Genomic DNA, 17,746 nt, shown 5'->3' on the forward strand with positions numbered 1-17,746 from the left:
AAAAAGCTCATTTTAAATATTCATTTTCATTATTGTGCAGAATCAGTAGTTCATATAAATTTTCGTATTATTACTTCCTGTTTCACACCCAATACATGTGTTAATAAGCATAAACTCCATGAGAGCCTCAATTTATTAAATAACCAATGAGTCAAAGTCAAAGGGTCATTTTCACATGTTGAATTTATTCATAAGTTAACTGAATGTAATGACAGGCACTCCAAGAAACAAGGATGTTTTTTTTCCTCTGTACCACAGGCACAAATCAAACATGCCGTACTGGCATTAAAACATAAGGCGTAGGGTTAAAACTGAGTATTAGAGACACTGTTAGCATCACACTGTGCTTCAAACCAGCACACAGGCATAGAAGAAACGCAGAAAGCAAACTTTCCCTTCAGGCTGAATTACTTAAAACAAGCCAAAACATGTCAAAGAAACATACAGGTGTAATCTGGCACAGACCAGTCAAACAGCACATGAAGAACAATGGTTCCCTTTCTTTCAGTGAAATGCATGTAAACATTTTGTAAGAATATAAACGCATAAATATGTTCTTTTAATACTGCAGTCATACAAAAATATAACAACCCTTAACATCCACCTAATGAGAAACATGAGTGCTTAAATAATCAGTCCATACCGTCCAAGACAGACCGCTCACTGTACGTGTCAGAAAGAAAAAAGGGGAAGTTCACGTCAGCCGCGAGCAGGCCAACTGGATATTTTACAAATATTTACAACACTTTAAATTTCATGAATATGCCAAACATGACCGATCAAATGCTTCAATTTCTTATTAACCTCCACGTGGAGTCGTTGTCAGTATCGTCCTGTGCTTTTTCAATAAAGGAGCAAAAGAGCTGCAAATAAAATGAACTAGTGCAAATATACTGTGCGCTCATCCATTCAAGAGACTAAATCAAAATCAGAGGACAAGCTGCTGATTCTTGGAAAATAATCAAACACTGCACTTCTGTTTAGCATCTCATGAGACAAGTCTGTAAAAAAGTGAACAAGAGAGCATCTTTCTTCAGTTTTATTTGCATTTCAGCCTGCTGTTATTATGGTGAAAGTCAAAAAAAAATTAAAAGTGTAGCAATTCTGTAAATCCGAGGTTCAGTTGTAAGCAGGAAAAGGTGGTTGGGCTGGTTTTACCATGAGATTTATCGCTAGATCATGATTAGATCAAGTAGAAATAATCTCCATTAAGCGTCTTTAAATATTAAAGCTAGCATGCTTTACATTTACTGGGCATTAGCCATCACAGCTCAATAGGGCTAATATGTTAAAGGTGTAGAATGTATATAGTGGTGCTGCTAATTTTGAAACCGCAACGTTTGCATTTTATCAGCCACCGTGCTGGTCTTTTGGAGAGAGAAGCAATCAATCAGCCTCAAGGGGCCATTTTTGGTTAGTGCTGCATATTTAGCAACCATGCTTGGCTAACGAACTAATAGAAAGTGGCTTAGTGATGACATGATCCTTCAGTTTCTCTGCCGTGGCCGTCATGTAATCCTTCTGATTTGTCTGTGGTTATTCATACACTGAAGTTGCTACACTATCTTTTCTTCAATGCATCTGTTGTAAATGTGAAAGTGGAAGAGGGACAAGTGACTGTGGACTTACTCGCTCCACTGTTATGATTGTTGTAGCCTAGAAAATGTATTTCAGATCACAAAAAATATATATCTTCTCTCTGGTGTACAGGAAAAAGAAACAACTGAGAACTTCATTATTTTACACTTTGAGAATTTTCTGTTATACAAAGCATACCATCAGAATTTAACCAGGAAGAAGGCTTCAATTGTTTAGTGATTATGGAGCTCTTTCACGACTAAAAGGCAATAATGAAACACCCACAGATGATTAAACACCATCATTTGACCCTGAGCTTTTAACCTGCCATGTCTTTCAATGAGTTATAGTTCTGCCAAATAAATAAAACCAAATCTTACTAAATAACTTTGAGTGAAATTCATAAAGACCGCAAAATAAAGATCAAAAGCCACAACAGCAGGTTTCTCCTTTTCTGTTCAGCACTTCTGCTCTGTGTACCTTCCTCTTCAGTGAGGGTCTAGTGGGTTTAGTTCCTCAGTGGTTTCAGTGGTGGTGAGTGGTGCTGCAGCTCTGAGTCTCAGAGGCTCTGTAAAGCTCTCTGGCAGTGGTAGATCAGGCAGTCGGGCAGGTCGGGCACCGGCGACCGCAGCCAGACAGCCAGCCAGCCGGCATTCACCCGGCAATGCATCAGACACGGCAGATCCTGAAGGAGACGGCAAGCTACGATTCCTTCCATGCCTGAGCAGAAAACAATGAAGGTTACTCAGCAAAAAGTATAGGACACATTAATATCTATGTCTCCTTTTCTATATGCAATTTTAAAATCTTCTTCTTCTTCCCCTTTGTAATGCTGTTTATTGGTACCGCCGTGTTATTTAATGATGTTCATGCTGCATACAAGCGAAAGTTAAAGTTGTAAATTTTCTTCATAAACTCCTAAGTACACCTCATTAGAGGCATATTTGACGTATAGTCAAGCTGCATTATCTCATCTTTTTAATTAATGTAGTTTTTTAAAACAGTTATTCCTAATGTTAAGAATAAATAAACAGTAGTTACCACAGATGAGTTGGTGAATATTCTAACACACACATGTTGATGTGAATGCTGCTTTTATATGCATTAAGCATAAAATGATACTCTCAGTTTGAACAGCTTGAATACGAGCAGGAAACAAATGTTCATTCACCTATAACTTCCACAACATGAAGCTGGAGCTTCTTCTTCAGAGCATTCAGAGTGGCTGTGAGAGGTTCTTGGTTGTCATTTATCAACGTCAGATTCTGCTTTGTGTCGTGAGAGAAGGAAAGCCACATCGTCCCATATTCCTCTGTGGACACCACAAAAGGCCTGCAGGAAACTTGGATTAATTTTATGTCACTTAAATGCTGCACTTCAAATACGAGCACTACATATCTCACCTGATGAAGCTGGTTAAAGGGACTTTATATGAAAACTGCAATGACTGAGACGTCCCAGCAGGCAGCTGGTAAGATACCGTCCCGACCACCTCGACGTGAACCGCAGGCCTCTTCACAGTTAGAGAATACTGGCCCACTGCTACACTGTAGCTTGTCACCTCCCCCGCTGGACTATCACATAGGCAGGATACCTAAAAATAAACAATACAACGAAGCAACCTCATTATAAAAGACTAATGGACACCAAACGACTCTATTGATAATTTTCTACTGAATAATTTACCTCAAGTTCTTCAGAGTCGACCTGAAGCAGCATCTGTTGTATGGCAGACTCGGAGGAGTTCATAATAAAAACAACTAATATTAATGAATCTTCCTTCTGCACATGACAGGCTGAGAGATTCAGGCTTTGGTTGGCACACAAGGGAGCGATTTCTGAGTGTGAAAGGCCAGAAAGCTCTGCAGGAAGATAAGAATCCAGACACACTTCTGTTAGTCTGCCTGGGTCGTTATGTGGACCAGGACCAGCAGCTACCACACAGTTATCCCTGCGGAGAGCAGGGTTACATCCCTTTGTGTCAGATTCAGTTAACTCTGCCTCTGCGTGACAGGTGCCATTAGCAGTAGTGAGGCTCTGAGAGAGCTGAGATGTCTGTTCGGCCAGCTCTGAGGCGTTGTTGGAGTCTAGTAGGTTGTTACACAGCAGGTTATCTACAGCACTGGGAGGAGAGATGAGGGAGCTGGATATTTGCTCGTTTGCGATAAAGGACGAGCCCAGACCTTGACCTTTGGCTTTTCTTCGGAATCGCTGTGGCATCGGCTCAGATTTTCCCATCTGTTAGAAGCAAAAACACATATATGTAGGAAAAATGTTCAGAATCAGCAATGCAAATAGCTGCACAAATAGCTCCACGTTAAGCACTTTCACTTATAGCAGGGGTTTTAAATGAGAATTGGCCCTGCAAGGTCTCCAATGGACTTTGAAACGTGTTCAAGACATACCTATGCAAGTTTAAATGAAAGTTTAAATGAAAGAACTACTAGAACTTTTTATGCATTTATCATGTAATTTCAAAGATCTGGCCCACTTAAGATCAAAGTGCGCTGCATGTGGTCTATGATGTAAAATGAGTTTGACATCCTTAAATTAATAGCATTAGTAGATCCTACCACCCGAGAAAATGTTCAGCCAATCATTGAATATGTTCTAAAAAGCAACACCTTTTGTCTCATCTTAGACTCACCGAGTAGCTAAATGGGCCTCACAAAAATGTAAGAAATGTTTGGTTCATCATCATTAATTTTGATAATAAAAACAGACGAGTGTTCATCCGGTCCTCTTTGTTGCCCTCTATGTTGAAATTGCCAAAAATGTAAAAATAGATTAACACATATTTTATTCAGGGCTACCTTCAGGGATGAAGTGCGATCATAAAGTTCCACAACTCTGGCCATAAATATCAAAAACCGTCACTGATTTAAATGCTCCTTAAAGATCATCTCCTTTGGCAACACTCCAATGTTTTCAGTGTGGCTGCTATTTTTGAATCAGAGGAACTCCTGTTCTACCCCACTGCCCTTGTGGGTGATGCATGCTTTATCTCCTCCTCATTTCAAAATGATGACCCTTCAAAAGAATGAATGAATTAAAGGCAGGCAAATCTGGTGAGTTGGGTGATAAGCACAGACTGAGTTGTCGAGGCCAAAAAAAAAAAAAAATTCATTTTAATTGTATGTTAAATGTGCTGTCAGTAGGCACATTATGACATGTACAAGTGATGAGCTTGTTTACAGCATAACTGACTCCGGTGACAGTTTAAACTCTGACCTGATGCCCTAAAACTCCTGTGGCTAAAGTGTTTTCGGTGATCCTCTACATAAAAATCAGAACAGTCTGAACCATAAGCTGATGCTTGCTCTTTGCACATATGGTATATGGACTGATAACCTCACCAGAGACACAGAGCTTTGGGAAGCCAGGCCAACAAACAGCGAAGAAGCCAGCTGCTGTTTCTCTTGTTCAGGCTCTGGGGTCGGTGTCTGAGTTGGAGTTTGGCTGTGCAAACTGTCGCCTTCGCCCTGCCGGCCGGGAGACTGAATGGGACTGGGAACCTCAACCTGTGCAGCTTCCTCTACAGGTTCTCTCTGGGCCAGATAGCCCTCCCTTCCCCACACCCTCTTTATGCCATCCAGCTTCAAAGCTGAAGAGCTGAAACACAAACAGCAAGTCTTCAGTGTGAATTCAACACTAAAACTAGGAACTTGATTACACCAACAAATGCATGCATGTGGTGTCCACATACCCTCCTTTGTGTGAGAGGTCAGCGCTATCCCCTGACAGACCCGAGCTCATGGACAACAGTGTAGGAGACTGTCTGTCAGTGATGCTGCAGGAGGACATGCTGATAGGCAGAGAAAGGCCATAGGGCTCCAGGCTCAAGGCTGAGATAGACAACAAAGTCAGAACAAATCCAAACAAGATGCCGAATGTGCTGCCAAGATATTTATCTACATTTTACCTTTTGACTGATCTAATTCCTCCTGCCGTTGGTGGGGAGGTTTGTATGGAGCAGCGCCGGCAGCCAACGCCTCTGACACAAATCTGTCAAGAAATGACAGCGAGGAATCCACCTAAAAACAATCAAACAGTCACGCAAAATTGCCGCAGGACTGAAGACGTTGCGCCTGAGTGCTCTGTGTGCTTTGCTCAGCTACACAAAAACATATAATTACTAATTTATGTGTTTAAAATAAAATTCTTGGCCAAAAGAAGAGAGATTGGTTTTCTTGCTCTCTAAATGAATGAAAGTGAGTCCGATACTGAATGAAGTTCTCTGGAGAGCTCCGCCCTTCAGACTTCTCCAGACATGTTACAGGTTTGATTACTCATAAAATGAATAATGTGATTACGGTAAAGGCTGTCATCAATCTAATCAATTTTGCACCCTGAGGGGTGTTTCCATAAAGTGTTTGCAGGTTTTCACAACCGTCAACTAACCTGCTTTTACTGTGAAAAGAGCTACAGAGTTAATATTTAAATGTTATTAATGTGGCCGGGTTCTCTGCTCACTGCAAACAAGTTAAACACATTACCTCCAGAGTCTCTGGTTTGGCACCTCGTGGCAACACCCTGGCTCTTAGTTCAGGGTCTTGGCTGAGGTACTGCAACTCATGCGCCCTTTGTCTCAGCACTGTATCCAAGGAGCTGCTGTATGTCTCAGAAACCTCCTGAGTTACAGAAGCATCAGCACCACCTTTGCAGAGTTTGGTCATGGCCATGAGGACCCAGCTCTTGGTTTCACTGCTGCTGTTTTTCATGTCCAAAAGTTTGGCTAGCAGGCTCAGGACTTCAGCAGGTTCAAGATCCTCCCTCAAATGAGAGTATTCCCCAAGCACCTGGGAATTACAGAGAGTAATTAAATTTGTTCATTAATATTGATAGTTAATTGCAAATGTTTAATGTGTTCAAGAATGTATACAAATGCCTGCAAAGTATGTGATGTGTGTCAGTTAAATGCACAACCTTTTTATTTGTATTTTGAGGTTTATGTCATTATTTTTGATATGGTATTGATATGTACTACAGCTCCAGTGAACCCTGAAGTAGTCTCAGGTAGAGGGGTGGGAGTAAGTGGGGAGCCGTGTGCACTCTGCAGGAAGTGAGAGAGACGACAGCTGAACAGTGTCGAGTGAACGCAGAGTTCATAGAAGGGCGACACGCATTTTCGGGTTGACGGATAGTTAACTGGAGTCGAGAACTGTTGTACCCTACTGTGAGGTAAATGTGAATTTTGTCTGACACTTGAACCCAATGTTATTGTGTAAAACAGGCTAACCGCGACTAGCCGCTAGCGTAGCCTAGCATATTCGCTAAGCTCTTGTTCTGCTCTGTTTTTATTTATTAAGCTAATGCTAAGATTGAATGTTAACGCGTGTGAACTGGCATTTAGCGGGGTTGTGTGATTCAGTAGGAGGAGACGGACGTCTTGCTGGCGTGTCAGAGAGGCCCCTTCTGCTGGTGTGCTGAAGTTATGTGTTCACGTGGGAGCACGTGGAAAGGACGACTGTGAGTGCTGCTGCCATGGCCTGCTGGTAGCCGTGACCCAGTTTCCCCGCTATCCCCTTGAACTGCCTGGAGGTGTGAGTACTGTTGTTTGCACGTGCTTTTATTTTTACTGCTTGGCAACAAGTGAAGCGACCATATTGTTTTAGGTCCCAACGCACCCGAGCCACGACTCAGGCCTGCAACGAGGGGTTTGCTAGCAGAAAGACTGTAGCACTTGAGGTGTGTGTGTGTGTGTGTTTGGTGAGAGCGCGTGAGGGCCCACAATATTATTTGATTATTTTGTTTCTGTTGAGGTAGATACCTTACCATTGTTTAACAAACTTTATTGATTTTACTTATTTCCTTTGTGTTGTTAATTCAGCATTCACTAAAGTGGAGTTAACTTTATAATTGACCTGCTTGTGTGTGATTTATTTCCATATAGTGTAGTTTTATTGCATATTTAATACCATAAGCACGACACAGGAAATCATTCCTGCCTGTGGCCATCTCCCTGTACAACGCATCCACTTAACACACTGTTTGCTGCTACAGCTACACATGTTTCTTTTCCAAATATTTATTTATAAGTGACTTATGTATGTATGTATGTATATATATGTATATATTGTACTATTCTTAGTTAGCGTATTGTCTGTCTTGTCTTAATGTTGGTTTAAAATGGAGCACTGTAACAAAAAATAATTCCCCCCAGGGATCAATAAAGTATTCTGATTCTGATTAAAAAGGGAGTATCAATAGGAAAGTAACAACAGGAACCCAGGGCCCCTCTCAATAGAACGTGGGATGGGTGTTACACATAAATATTAATGAAGTTCTGTAGAACGCTTTTAGTTGCAACAAAGGAAAGCTGTAAACTTGTTGTTGTCTCTCTCTTTTAAACTAGTGTCACCTTCTGTAGTGATACCCAAAGCAAGTAGTTTCTCCACCTATTTCTAAAGAACAGTTCCTGGTTATGATCCTGTTTTCATACAGCACTGTGCAAAAGTCTTGAGCCAGCACTCATTTTTTTATATTTTGCTTCCAAGGAGCAACTCTTTTAAAATGGTCTTGAGGAATACTTCTTCAGGCTTTGTGAAGGTTTTCTAAAGTTTTTCTTTGGATATTGGCTGCTTTGTCCCCAATTTCAGTCCAATCTCAGTCCTGAGCCACTTAATATGGACATATGAATTATTCAAGCACTTAATTCAAGGGACGAACTAGTGTTTTACCTACACATACAATAGACAATTTTGCAAAGAACCAGTATCAATCTGTATCTTTAAGTATTTTGTTAGTGGTCACAGTGGAAGGGTGGTTATTAAGCCATTCTTAAGGAAGGGAAACTGCTACCCCTTTTTACAGGTGTGGTGTGATCAGGAGAGAGGAATAATAGTGGGTGTCTAGGCCACCTGTTTAATACACTGGAGGCTGGTTTAGTGTTGCGGTTCAACTAGTTTGGTTATTTTTTGAGTCCTTTTAAAAATGTAATTCTTTATAAATTCAGTAGTCAAAAGATCAAAGTTACCACATAATCCACTTTAATGTGAGGCAACATTTGTGCTCCTTCATTAGCTGATCTCTTTGGGTTTCCCGACTCTTGGGTCAGGAAAAAGCAAACACATCTGCACTTGTTCTTGTTGGTTACTGCCTCTATATTTCAAGCTAACACATTAACCTGGCTGTGTTGTTTTTGTTTTTTGTCACAGGCTTCAGTTCCTGTGAGCTGACTAACATGTTCTCGACCAGACTCAGATATGACTAAGCGTTCAGCTTCTGGATCCTGAAACCTGTGCAGAATTTGTACATTCATATTTTTTCACAGCACTGATTTTATTTTTCGGAACATTAATTTACAAACCGGATTGCAAAAAAGTTGGGACACTAAACAAATTGTGAATAAAAACTGAATGCAATGATGTGGAGATGGCAAATGGCAATATTTTATTCAGAATAGAACGTAGATGACAGATGAAAAGTTTAATCCGAGAAAATGTATCATTTCAAAGGAAAAATATGTTGATTCAAAATTACACTGTGTCAACAAATCCCAAAAAAGTTGGGACAAGTAGCAATAAGTAAAAAGTAAATTTGAGCATAACGAAGAGGTGGAAGACCAATTAACACTAATTAGGTTAATTGGCATGATTGGGTATAAAAAGAGCTTCTCAGAGTGGCAGTGTCTCTCAGAAGCCAAGATGGGTAGAGGATCACCAATTCCCACAATGTTGTGCAGAAAGATAGTGGAGCAATATCAGAAAGGTGTTACCCAGCGAAAAATTGCAAAGACTTTGCAGTTATCATCATCAACTGTGCATAACATCATCCGGAACAATCTCTGTGCGTAAGGGTCAAGGGCATAAACCCATACTGGATGCCCGTGATCTCCGGGCCCTTAAACGACACTGCACCACAAACAGGAATGCTACTGTAAAGGAAATCACAGAATGGGCTCAGGAATGCTTCCAGAAACCATTGTCAGTGAACACAAGCCATCCGCCGTTGCCAGATGAAATGCTACAGTGCAAAGAAGAAGCCATTTCTAAGCAAGATCCACAAGCTCAGGCGTTTTCACTGGGCCAGGAATCATTTAAAATGGAGTGTGGCAAAATGGAAGACTGTTCTGTGGTCAGACGAGTCACGATTCGAAGTTCTTTTTGGAAATGTGGGACGCCATGTCATCCGGACCAGAGGACAAGGACAACCCAAGTTGTTATCAATGCTCAGTTCAGAAGCCTGCATCTCTGATGGTATGGGGTTGCATGAGTGCGTGTGGCATGGGCAGCTTGCATGTCTGGAAAGGCACCATCAATGCAGAAAAATATATTCAGATTCTAGAACAACATATGCTCCCATCCAGACGTCATCTCTTTCAGGGAAGACCCTGCATTTTTCAAGAAGGTTATGCCAGACCACATTCTGCATCAATCACAACATCATGGCTGCGTAGGAGAAGGATCCAGGTACTGAAATGGCACGTCTGCAGTCCAGATCTTTCACCTATAGAGAATATTTGGCGCATCATAAAGAGGAAGGTGCGACAAAGAAGGCCCAAGACGATTGAACAGTTAGAGGCCTGTATTAGACAAGAATGGGAGAGCATTCCTATTTCTAAACTTGAGAAACTGGTCTCCTCGGTCCCCAGACGTCTGTTGAGTGTTGTAAGAAGAAGGGGAGATGCCACACAGTGGTGAAAATGGCCTTGTCCCAACTTTTTTGGGATTTGTTGAAACCATGACATTTTGAATCACCATATTTTTTCCCTTAAAATGATACATTTTCTCAGTTTCAACATTTGTTCCGTGATTTATGTTCTATTCTGAATAAAATATTGACATTTACCATCTCCACATCGTTGCATTCAGTTTTTATTCACAATTTGTTTAGTGTCCCAACTTTTTTGGAATCCGCTTTGTAAAATAATTTTGTATTTCAAGCACTTTAATATTTAACTGTGTGACGTAAACCGAGCAGTAACTGCATGTACTGTTCTTTTGCTTCTCGCTCTTATTACATAATAATATAAAAGTCTATTAATGATCCACATCGTGAGAGCATCACTCACCCAGCTGATGACTTGGAGGAAGCGCTGTGGCAGTTTGCCAGGCTCTCCCCGCAGCAGAGGAATGTACGAATTCACAGCAAAAAGCCTCAACTTCCTGTCTTCCTCCACACTGTCAAAGCCTGCGTATTTAGAGAGAAATTCATCATCCATCGCTCACAATTAAAATTTCAATCAATCAGCATCATATCAGTGAGCAAGAAAATCACAGCAGAATCATTTGAACGTGTGGGTTTCTCACCCTCAGACAGCAGTTTGAGAAAACTGTTAGGGATGTCAGGCTGCATCATGTCTCCACCAAGAGAAAACACAGTGTTCATCGTTTCTATGAACCATTCGTTATCTGGTGCATATGTACAGTGGTTTATAGGAAAATACAAGAAATTTAACAAACAAAGTATAAAAGATACACTTTGGGCAACAGGTTGAGGTAAACCCCAGACAGGTTGAAAATCTATCAAGGAGAAAATTGCAGTGAATTTGTACTAACTCAGCATCATAAATAACATTATATTTAAAAATATTTTGTTAATTTCTGTTTACTTTCTGTCACGTGATCTCAACCTCCAATTGTTGATAGTTATGTTTTAGCGCAATATTAACTCAAAAAAGTATCAAGGGTTTCCAATAAAAAGAAACTTGAATGTTAATGTTTTCTCTAAATTCATCATATTATTGCTAGGAAGTATAAATTTACATCAGGATTTTTCAAAACCTTTTTTGTGCAGTTTCATCATGCATTCACTGTGGGTGAAGAACACTGAGTCCCCACCACATGTCCATTTGTGAAATGTCCTAGCTACTAAATATTCTACAGTGAATTGTTAGAGGTTTTATCACAAAGGGAAGTGATTGGGATCATGAGAAATTCAGCCACAAAGTTGTACACCTCGTAAAATCCACAAAGCAGGGTCAGCGGATGCTGAGGCACATAGTGCACGGAGGTCACCGACTTTCTGCAGGCTCAATCACTACGACCTGATGGAGGAGTCTGGGTTTAACGGTTGGATCATGGGCCCATAGTTCCAGTGAAAGTAAATGGTTCTTATTTATTTATTTTTTCAACTCTAAGTGTGCATTCAACATGCTTTACACAACTTGCCTCATTCACACAAGCTCTCTTTCTCTCTAACATTCACACACACTCATACTTACAGATTCATTAATTATAATACATTGTTATCATAGTTGGCATGCGGACTGGAGCAGACGGGGGATCAAACCACCACCAATTAGTGCTCTACCACCTGAACTACAGTCTCATGCTTTAGCATACCAGGACATTTTAGACAATTTGACTCTCCCAACCTTCTGTGAACAATTTGGCCATGGCAACTCCTTCCAACATGACTGCATACCAGTGCACAAAGTAAGGTCCATAAAGACATGGATGACTGGAAGAACGTGACTGGCCTGCACAGAGTGCTGACTACAATCCAACAGAACGCCTTTAGGACGAATTGGAGGGGAGACTGCGAGCCAGGCCTCTGTCAATGTCTGACTTCACAAATGCAATTCTGGAAGAGTGGTTAAAAATTCCCATAAACAAGTTGTTACAACTGCAAAGGCTGAACTGACATCACATTATTTCCTATGGATTAAACATGGGAAGTCACTGAAGCTCATATGCCCGTGAAGGAAGGTGACCAAATACTACTTGTGGCTAAAGGGTCGTTCTCCCATCTCTTCTTTACTTTTTAAAGTTTGATTTATGTGAAATCTAACCAGAAAAGCTGAAATGACAGCCTGTTGTGACTCAGCACAACAACATAAGTTTACAAAGAGTTACTTTGAATATGAGTTTCTATGACTGTGATTTCTTAGCCGCAGCATTTTACAGCTCCAGAGGGCCTCAGGAGTGATAATGAATGAACATTTAAGAAGATTACACTTTAAAGGATATTTTTCCGCCAGTTCTGCCACCTTCCCCACCAGGTCAATGGTAGTGTGATCATCTTCACTGATACACAGAAACTCCAGCATCTTCTCAACAATGACTGTAACATTCTGGCCATTAGTGATGCGAAAGAGCAACTCCAGCGTCTACAAGACAAAAAAAAAGAAGCCTGGTAATGCTAAAAACCTGCAACCTTACAACCTCACACGTTCAGACTACATCACTGTGAGCCTCACCTCACGCTTAATAATGAGGTCAGGGTGATCAAGACACTCTATGATGGTCATCTGATGCTGCAAGGCCAGTTTAGGATCCTGCTGGACAACGTAGGTGAGGGCCTTCAGGCCTGCAGTATCATAGAGAAAGTGTTTTTGTTAGATTTTCAACAAAGAGACATTATTTATGTACAGTCGTGTTTCTCTTTGTCTCTTACCTAGATATTTTAGATTTATCTTGGGGGACAAAACAAAGTTTCCAATGCACTTTGCAGCTTTTTCCAAAAGGTCGGACTTTGGATGAATTGTGTAAATACATTTTACACACTCGTATAAAATAGCTGGAAATAAAGAGAAACGTATATAAGTGGCTGACAGAAGAACTTAAATGGTTACAAAAAGCATACTGATTAGAAATGCTGCATACCATAAGTGATGTTATGGTTCATCTCTGCTCTTTGTAAAGACTCATCAAGGACTTCATACATGACCTCACTTGTACTATGAAGAGAGAGAACATGCACAAAATCAGTGAAGAATCGGGTGATTTTAGTGAGATGTGAAGATGGGACAAATAATATCTACCTCTGATCATTTTTTCCAAGTAAGGAGAGTATTCTGAGCAGCTGAATTTGAAGCCATGGAGCAGGAACAGTGTGATAATTAAAATCCATGGGCAGCTTTCCTCCCACCACCTGCTTCAATATGGTGACAAAACTTGGCGTCAGGTCCTTGTAAGCTTCTGGGTTCTCCTGTATTAAAGCAAAAAATAAATAAATACATACATATGTACATTTCAACAGAGTACTGCAAATTATGAGGAAACCAGTAACTACCTGGATCATCTGCAGGTAGATGTGTAGTGAGGCTGTCATCACACCAGGATCTTTGTCACAAAGAGCTTTGCGAAACTTGTTGTGGATGTGCTGAACTTGATTTGGTGCTATTAGGTAGAACTTGTACAGCGCCAGGACTGCTTTCCTTCTAATGATTTCTCTGAAAGTTTGTTCCGACAAAAACGTATTAATAAAAATATTCAAGCTCAACGGCACAAAGAAATATTCAACCATGCATGCAGGTGATGAGCAGCGTTCATTACTTTGGGTGATTTAGTTTTTCCTCCACTAGAGGAAGGATTGCAGGGATCATATCTTTGGGGAACATCTGGCTGACAACAGTCAGAGCCATGCACACTTCAATAAGATTTGTACTCTGAAGATCCTGTGAACACAAAACACGACAATCAAATATCCTAAATTCCCTTTTGGGCATCGTATGATGAATGTTGTGTAAGCCCACGCCCACCTTTAACACAGTGTTTACCAGGAGGAGCAGAAGCTCGTGACTTTCATTCAGAAATAAGGACACAGCGAGGTAACCTGAAAAACCACAAATAAACATATTTGTGACCAAAGCAGTCTAGCTTTTTCATATTTAACACTGATGTTGTAAATAAATCCATATTCTGCAACACTCTCAACACTGAAGCTTTTAAAGTACCACCTTGTGTCTTTTTGTTGTATAAATCTTTGTTGTTAAATCCTCAAAAATGACAGTATTATCCTTTAAATTAAGAAAAGAGGAGGGAGTAAGGCCACGTAAGGACGCGCACTGGAACATAAATGTAAAATGATTCATGAGACCAGGTGCGGTGGGGTTTTTTATTCCTTCGTGGTATTCTTTTACATGTCGTTTTGTGTGCCAAGGATTTAGAGGAAGATCAGCAGCTTTCAACAACCAGCTGGAGCCCACCTCCTATCAGTACATTCTGTTCAGCTGACTCTCTCGTCTCATCAACACCCTTCTCTTCTTCCCAAGTAATCAAACATGAGTTATGAAACTAGACATATGTCAGAATTTGCCACAAAGGACGAAGCTTTTATTGTTCCATGCAATATTCTCCTCGTTGTCCTAACAAGTTTATGCAACCTGCCTCATCATCAGCTGCTCCTCCTGGCCTTGTGTGTAGATCATAAGAACAAATGGGCCCTGACACACGAGACTCTGAGGAATGAGTTATTTATTAAACCTACCGACTCTCTTTTCCAGAACAGTGCCTTGCTGAGCCAGTTTAATGGCATGAATATAGCTGAAGGAAGCCTCGTAGCCCAACATTTCACAGTAGATCGATCGCACCATGAGCTCCTTCATCTGCCTCTGAATCAGATTATGACAAAAGGAAGAAGTAAACACATTGGTAACTTCGTGTCTCGGTGGAATTTTAATGTATATGATTTCTTGTGCAAGACAGCAGAGAAAAACCAGGAAAGATTTACCATGGTGGTGTTGGGAGAGGACACTTGTTCTTTGATCGCCAAAAGCTCATGCTGAATAAGTTTTTCTTCCTCCTATAGAACAGGAGACAATGGGAAGTAAGATGAAATACATTGGTGGTTTACCGAGTCATGCTTATTTCAAGGTAATGAGAAGTTTACAGCGAGCCAGTGATGCAAAGAAACACAAAAGTTTAAATGTATTTCAGACTGTGAGACGTCAAGGTTTATTCCTATAGAGTATTCCTACTGAACATGAGAATTATTTGAATTATGTCATAATGTTTTCGGCCTTGGTGATACCTTATAGAGCAGGGGTCTAAACTTAAATGAGCGTGGGCCACTGTTGGCACTGTCATCTCACTGGGGGCCACTTCAGTGTTCATGTAGTACAAAATCCCCCACAAAAAATAGAAAACACCCACAAATATTTCCAAAAATGTAGTGCGGGGGTTTTTTTTGCAAATAAACAAATTGGTACTCTCTTTCCTGCCAGACACGTGGCAACACTTCTGCTAGAATTTTCCTACTAATTTCCTACTAAAATCCTAAGAAGCTCTATTTTCTCAAAAGCTTGATTTTATGAGTAATTCACTTTGAAACAAGAGGAAATACTGGCATCAGTGGGCGAAACAGATGGCACTGTACTGTTAGAGACTTAAGAGTCTTCTGAATATTTCTTCACAGTCAAATGAATTGATAGGACTTTGAAGATATGCAATAATGGGGTGGTGGTCATTGTTACTCATGTAATCAACCCTTCAAGTAGGACGGAAACTCTTTTGGGATATTAAGATATCTTCTTAATTCAGAAAAATGGGGAAATGTTTGCTTGGAATTTCCAAGATGGTGTGAAAAGTTAATTTTGGCTGCTCCCTTTTCATAAGGAGTCTCCACAGCAAGTAGTTTTGCATGCTTAATTTGGCAGAGGTTTTACGGTGGATACTCTTCCTGAAACAACCTCAAAGGGGATTTGTATCTGTGCTCGGAAATGAACCAGCAAGCTTTTGCTTGCCAAAAGGTAACTGGAATATACAGACACACCATTTAACACCAAAGAAATGCAGTAAGAATTTCAGGTATGCAGGTTTAACAATACAAGGTTTATACAAACTGGCCACTTTATTAGTTACACCTAGCTCATACTAGTGACTAGTCACTCTCTTAATTCATGATGTGAAACTCCGATCCTACAAATACCAAAGGTGTTCTTTTGGACTAACATCTGTTGACTGTGGAGGTCATTTGAGTACAGTGACTCATTGTCATGTTCAAGAAACCGGTTTGAGATGATTTGAGTTTTGTGACATGGCGTGTTATTCAGGTTATGGAGTTTAATTGATGCTCAGTTTGCACTGGGGTGCCCAACATGTGCCAAGAAAATATCTCTCACACCATTACACCAGCAGCAGCAGCCTGAACCACTGACACAAAGTAGGATGGCTCCAAGATGTTTATGCCAAGTTCAGACCCAACCATCCAAATGTTCCAATAGAAAATGTGAAACTAGGCAATATTTTTCTAATCTTTTATTGTCCAATATTTGGTGACGCCATCCAAATTGTAGCCTCAGTTTCCTGTTCTTTTTTTCCCCTTTTATTAATCAGTTCCTCCAGTCAGTTTCCTGTTCTTAGCTGACAGGAGTGGCACCTGCTATGGTCTTCTGCAGCTATAGCACATCTGCTTCACAGTTAAGTGTGTTGTGCATTCAGAATTTAAACATTCAGGCTTGCTCTTCTGTGTTTTCTCTTTTTTGGGCAATGTTCTCTATAAACTCTAGAGAAAATCCAAGCAGAGGAGCAATCTGACAGACTGAAATACTCAGACCAGCCTGTCTGACACTAAGAACCATGCCATGATCACCTAAATCACGGATGGTCAAGTTTGAACTTCAGCGGGTTCGCATGTCTAAATGCATGGAACTGCTGCAACGAAATTAGAGATTTGTGTTAAAAAGCAGTTGAACAGGTGTGCCTTATAAAGTGGCAAGTGAGTGAATACTGCTGACTACTTGTCCTGTATGCATTGAGTGCTTTCTGCCACAGAGACTAGACGTGATAAATACCAGGATCCTGTCCAAAAAACATTTACCAAAACCTCGGAAATCCCAGAAGACGAACTTCTCCAATTTGTCTGAGTTTACGAAAATGAACATGAACGCACCAGTGAGGATAAATGCGTGAAGTAGCACTGCTATAATTTGTTCTGCCACATGATATTAACATGGCAAAAACAACACAACGCCTGTAAACCAGCCTCTAACTTAGTACAGTAATGTAAGGCATCCAGTAAGTAGGTTAAACGTAAAGACATGCCTATAATGAGTTAGCACAGGCAGCTTAGCTTAGCAACCTTAGACGGTATCGTCAACTTATCTTGTTTTTAGTTCATTTCAAAGGGCAAACTCACATGTTTAGACGTTAGCTCAGTGATTCCTCTGATGAGGTTTCCTAGCTTTGAAGTAGAGGACAGTTTTGCAGACCCAGGGTGAGAGTCTAAAGAGAGGAGGCTCGGCAGAGCTGTCAGCGTCTTCTCCACAACATCGCTCATTTTGGCAGCTAAAAGCGGGCTAAGCAGCTGGCTTCTCTCTTATAAAACACACTTATTAAATCGCTAAACATCACAATAAGAGTCTCTTACATACACACATTAAATGTTACTAGTTAAACATTTAAAACGACTACAAGAGTTACAACACTGGCTCTTCTGTCGGCCATTGTTTTGAATCGGCAAGGCTTTTTGATGATGTCACTTCCGCTTGATTTGAAATTTT

General features: G+C 40.6%; 1 protein-coding gene and 1 long non-coding RNA gene across 2 annotated transcripts; one reads left to right on the plus strand and one right to left on the minus strand.

The window, feature by feature from the left end:
- Positions 1 to 165: 165 nt before the first annotated feature.
- On the minus strand, positions 166 to 17,724 carry ap4e1 (adaptor related protein complex 4 subunit epsilon 1). Its single transcript, XM_026175583.1, has 21 exons — positions 17,383 to 17,724; positions 14,977 to 15,048; positions 14,734 to 14,857; positions 14,006 to 14,079; positions 13,800 to 13,921; positions 13,537 to 13,696; positions 13,286 to 13,452; positions 13,128 to 13,201; positions 12,919 to 13,041; positions 12,722 to 12,831; positions 12,492 to 12,631; positions 10,830 to 10,942; positions 10,592 to 10,710; positions 6,075 to 6,377; positions 5,501 to 5,612; positions 5,285 to 5,423; positions 4,935 to 5,190; positions 3,265 to 3,816; positions 2,982 to 3,172; positions 2,750 to 2,910; positions 166 to 2,298 (listed from the first exon to the last, which is right to left on the minus strand). Exons 1-21 carry the CDS (start codon positions 17,521 to 17,523, stop codon positions 2,138 to 2,140), a joined length of 3,414 nt encoding a protein of 1,137 aa, XP_026031368.1. The 5' UTR covers positions 17,524 to 17,724; the 3' UTR covers positions 166 to 2,137.
- LOC113026677 (uncharacterized) lies at positions 6,407 to 7,434 on the plus strand. Its single transcript, XR_003272942.1, has 2 exons — positions 6,407 to 6,759; positions 6,950 to 7,434. It is a non-coding gene; the product is annotated as an uncharacterized LOC113026677 (long non-coding RNA).
- Positions 17,725 to 17,746: the final 22 nt, after the last annotated feature.

Source organism: Astatotilapia calliptera, chromosome 7 (genome assembly GCF_900246225.1).
Source record: "Astatotilapia calliptera chromosome 7, fAstCal1.2, whole genome shotgun sequence".
Classification (NCBI taxonomy): Eukaryota; Metazoa; Chordata; class Actinopteri; order Cichliformes; family Cichlidae; genus Astatotilapia; species Astatotilapia calliptera.

Bases quoted from the DNA above. Each gene is read 5' to 3' on its own strand.
- ap4e1 (XM_026175583.1), bottom strand. From the start codon at position 17,523: ATGAGCGATGTTGTGGAGAAGACGCTGACAGCTCTGCCGAGCCTCCTC. The intron at 5,424-5,500 runs GTAAAATGTAGA...TGTCTATCTCAG, and splicing joins GGAATTAGATCAGTCAAAAG to CCTTGAGCCTGGAGCCCTAT. The intron at 3,173-3,264 runs GTAAATTATTCA...GTTTATTTTTAG, and splicing joins TCGACTCTGAAGAACTTGAG to GTATCCTGCCTATGTGATAG.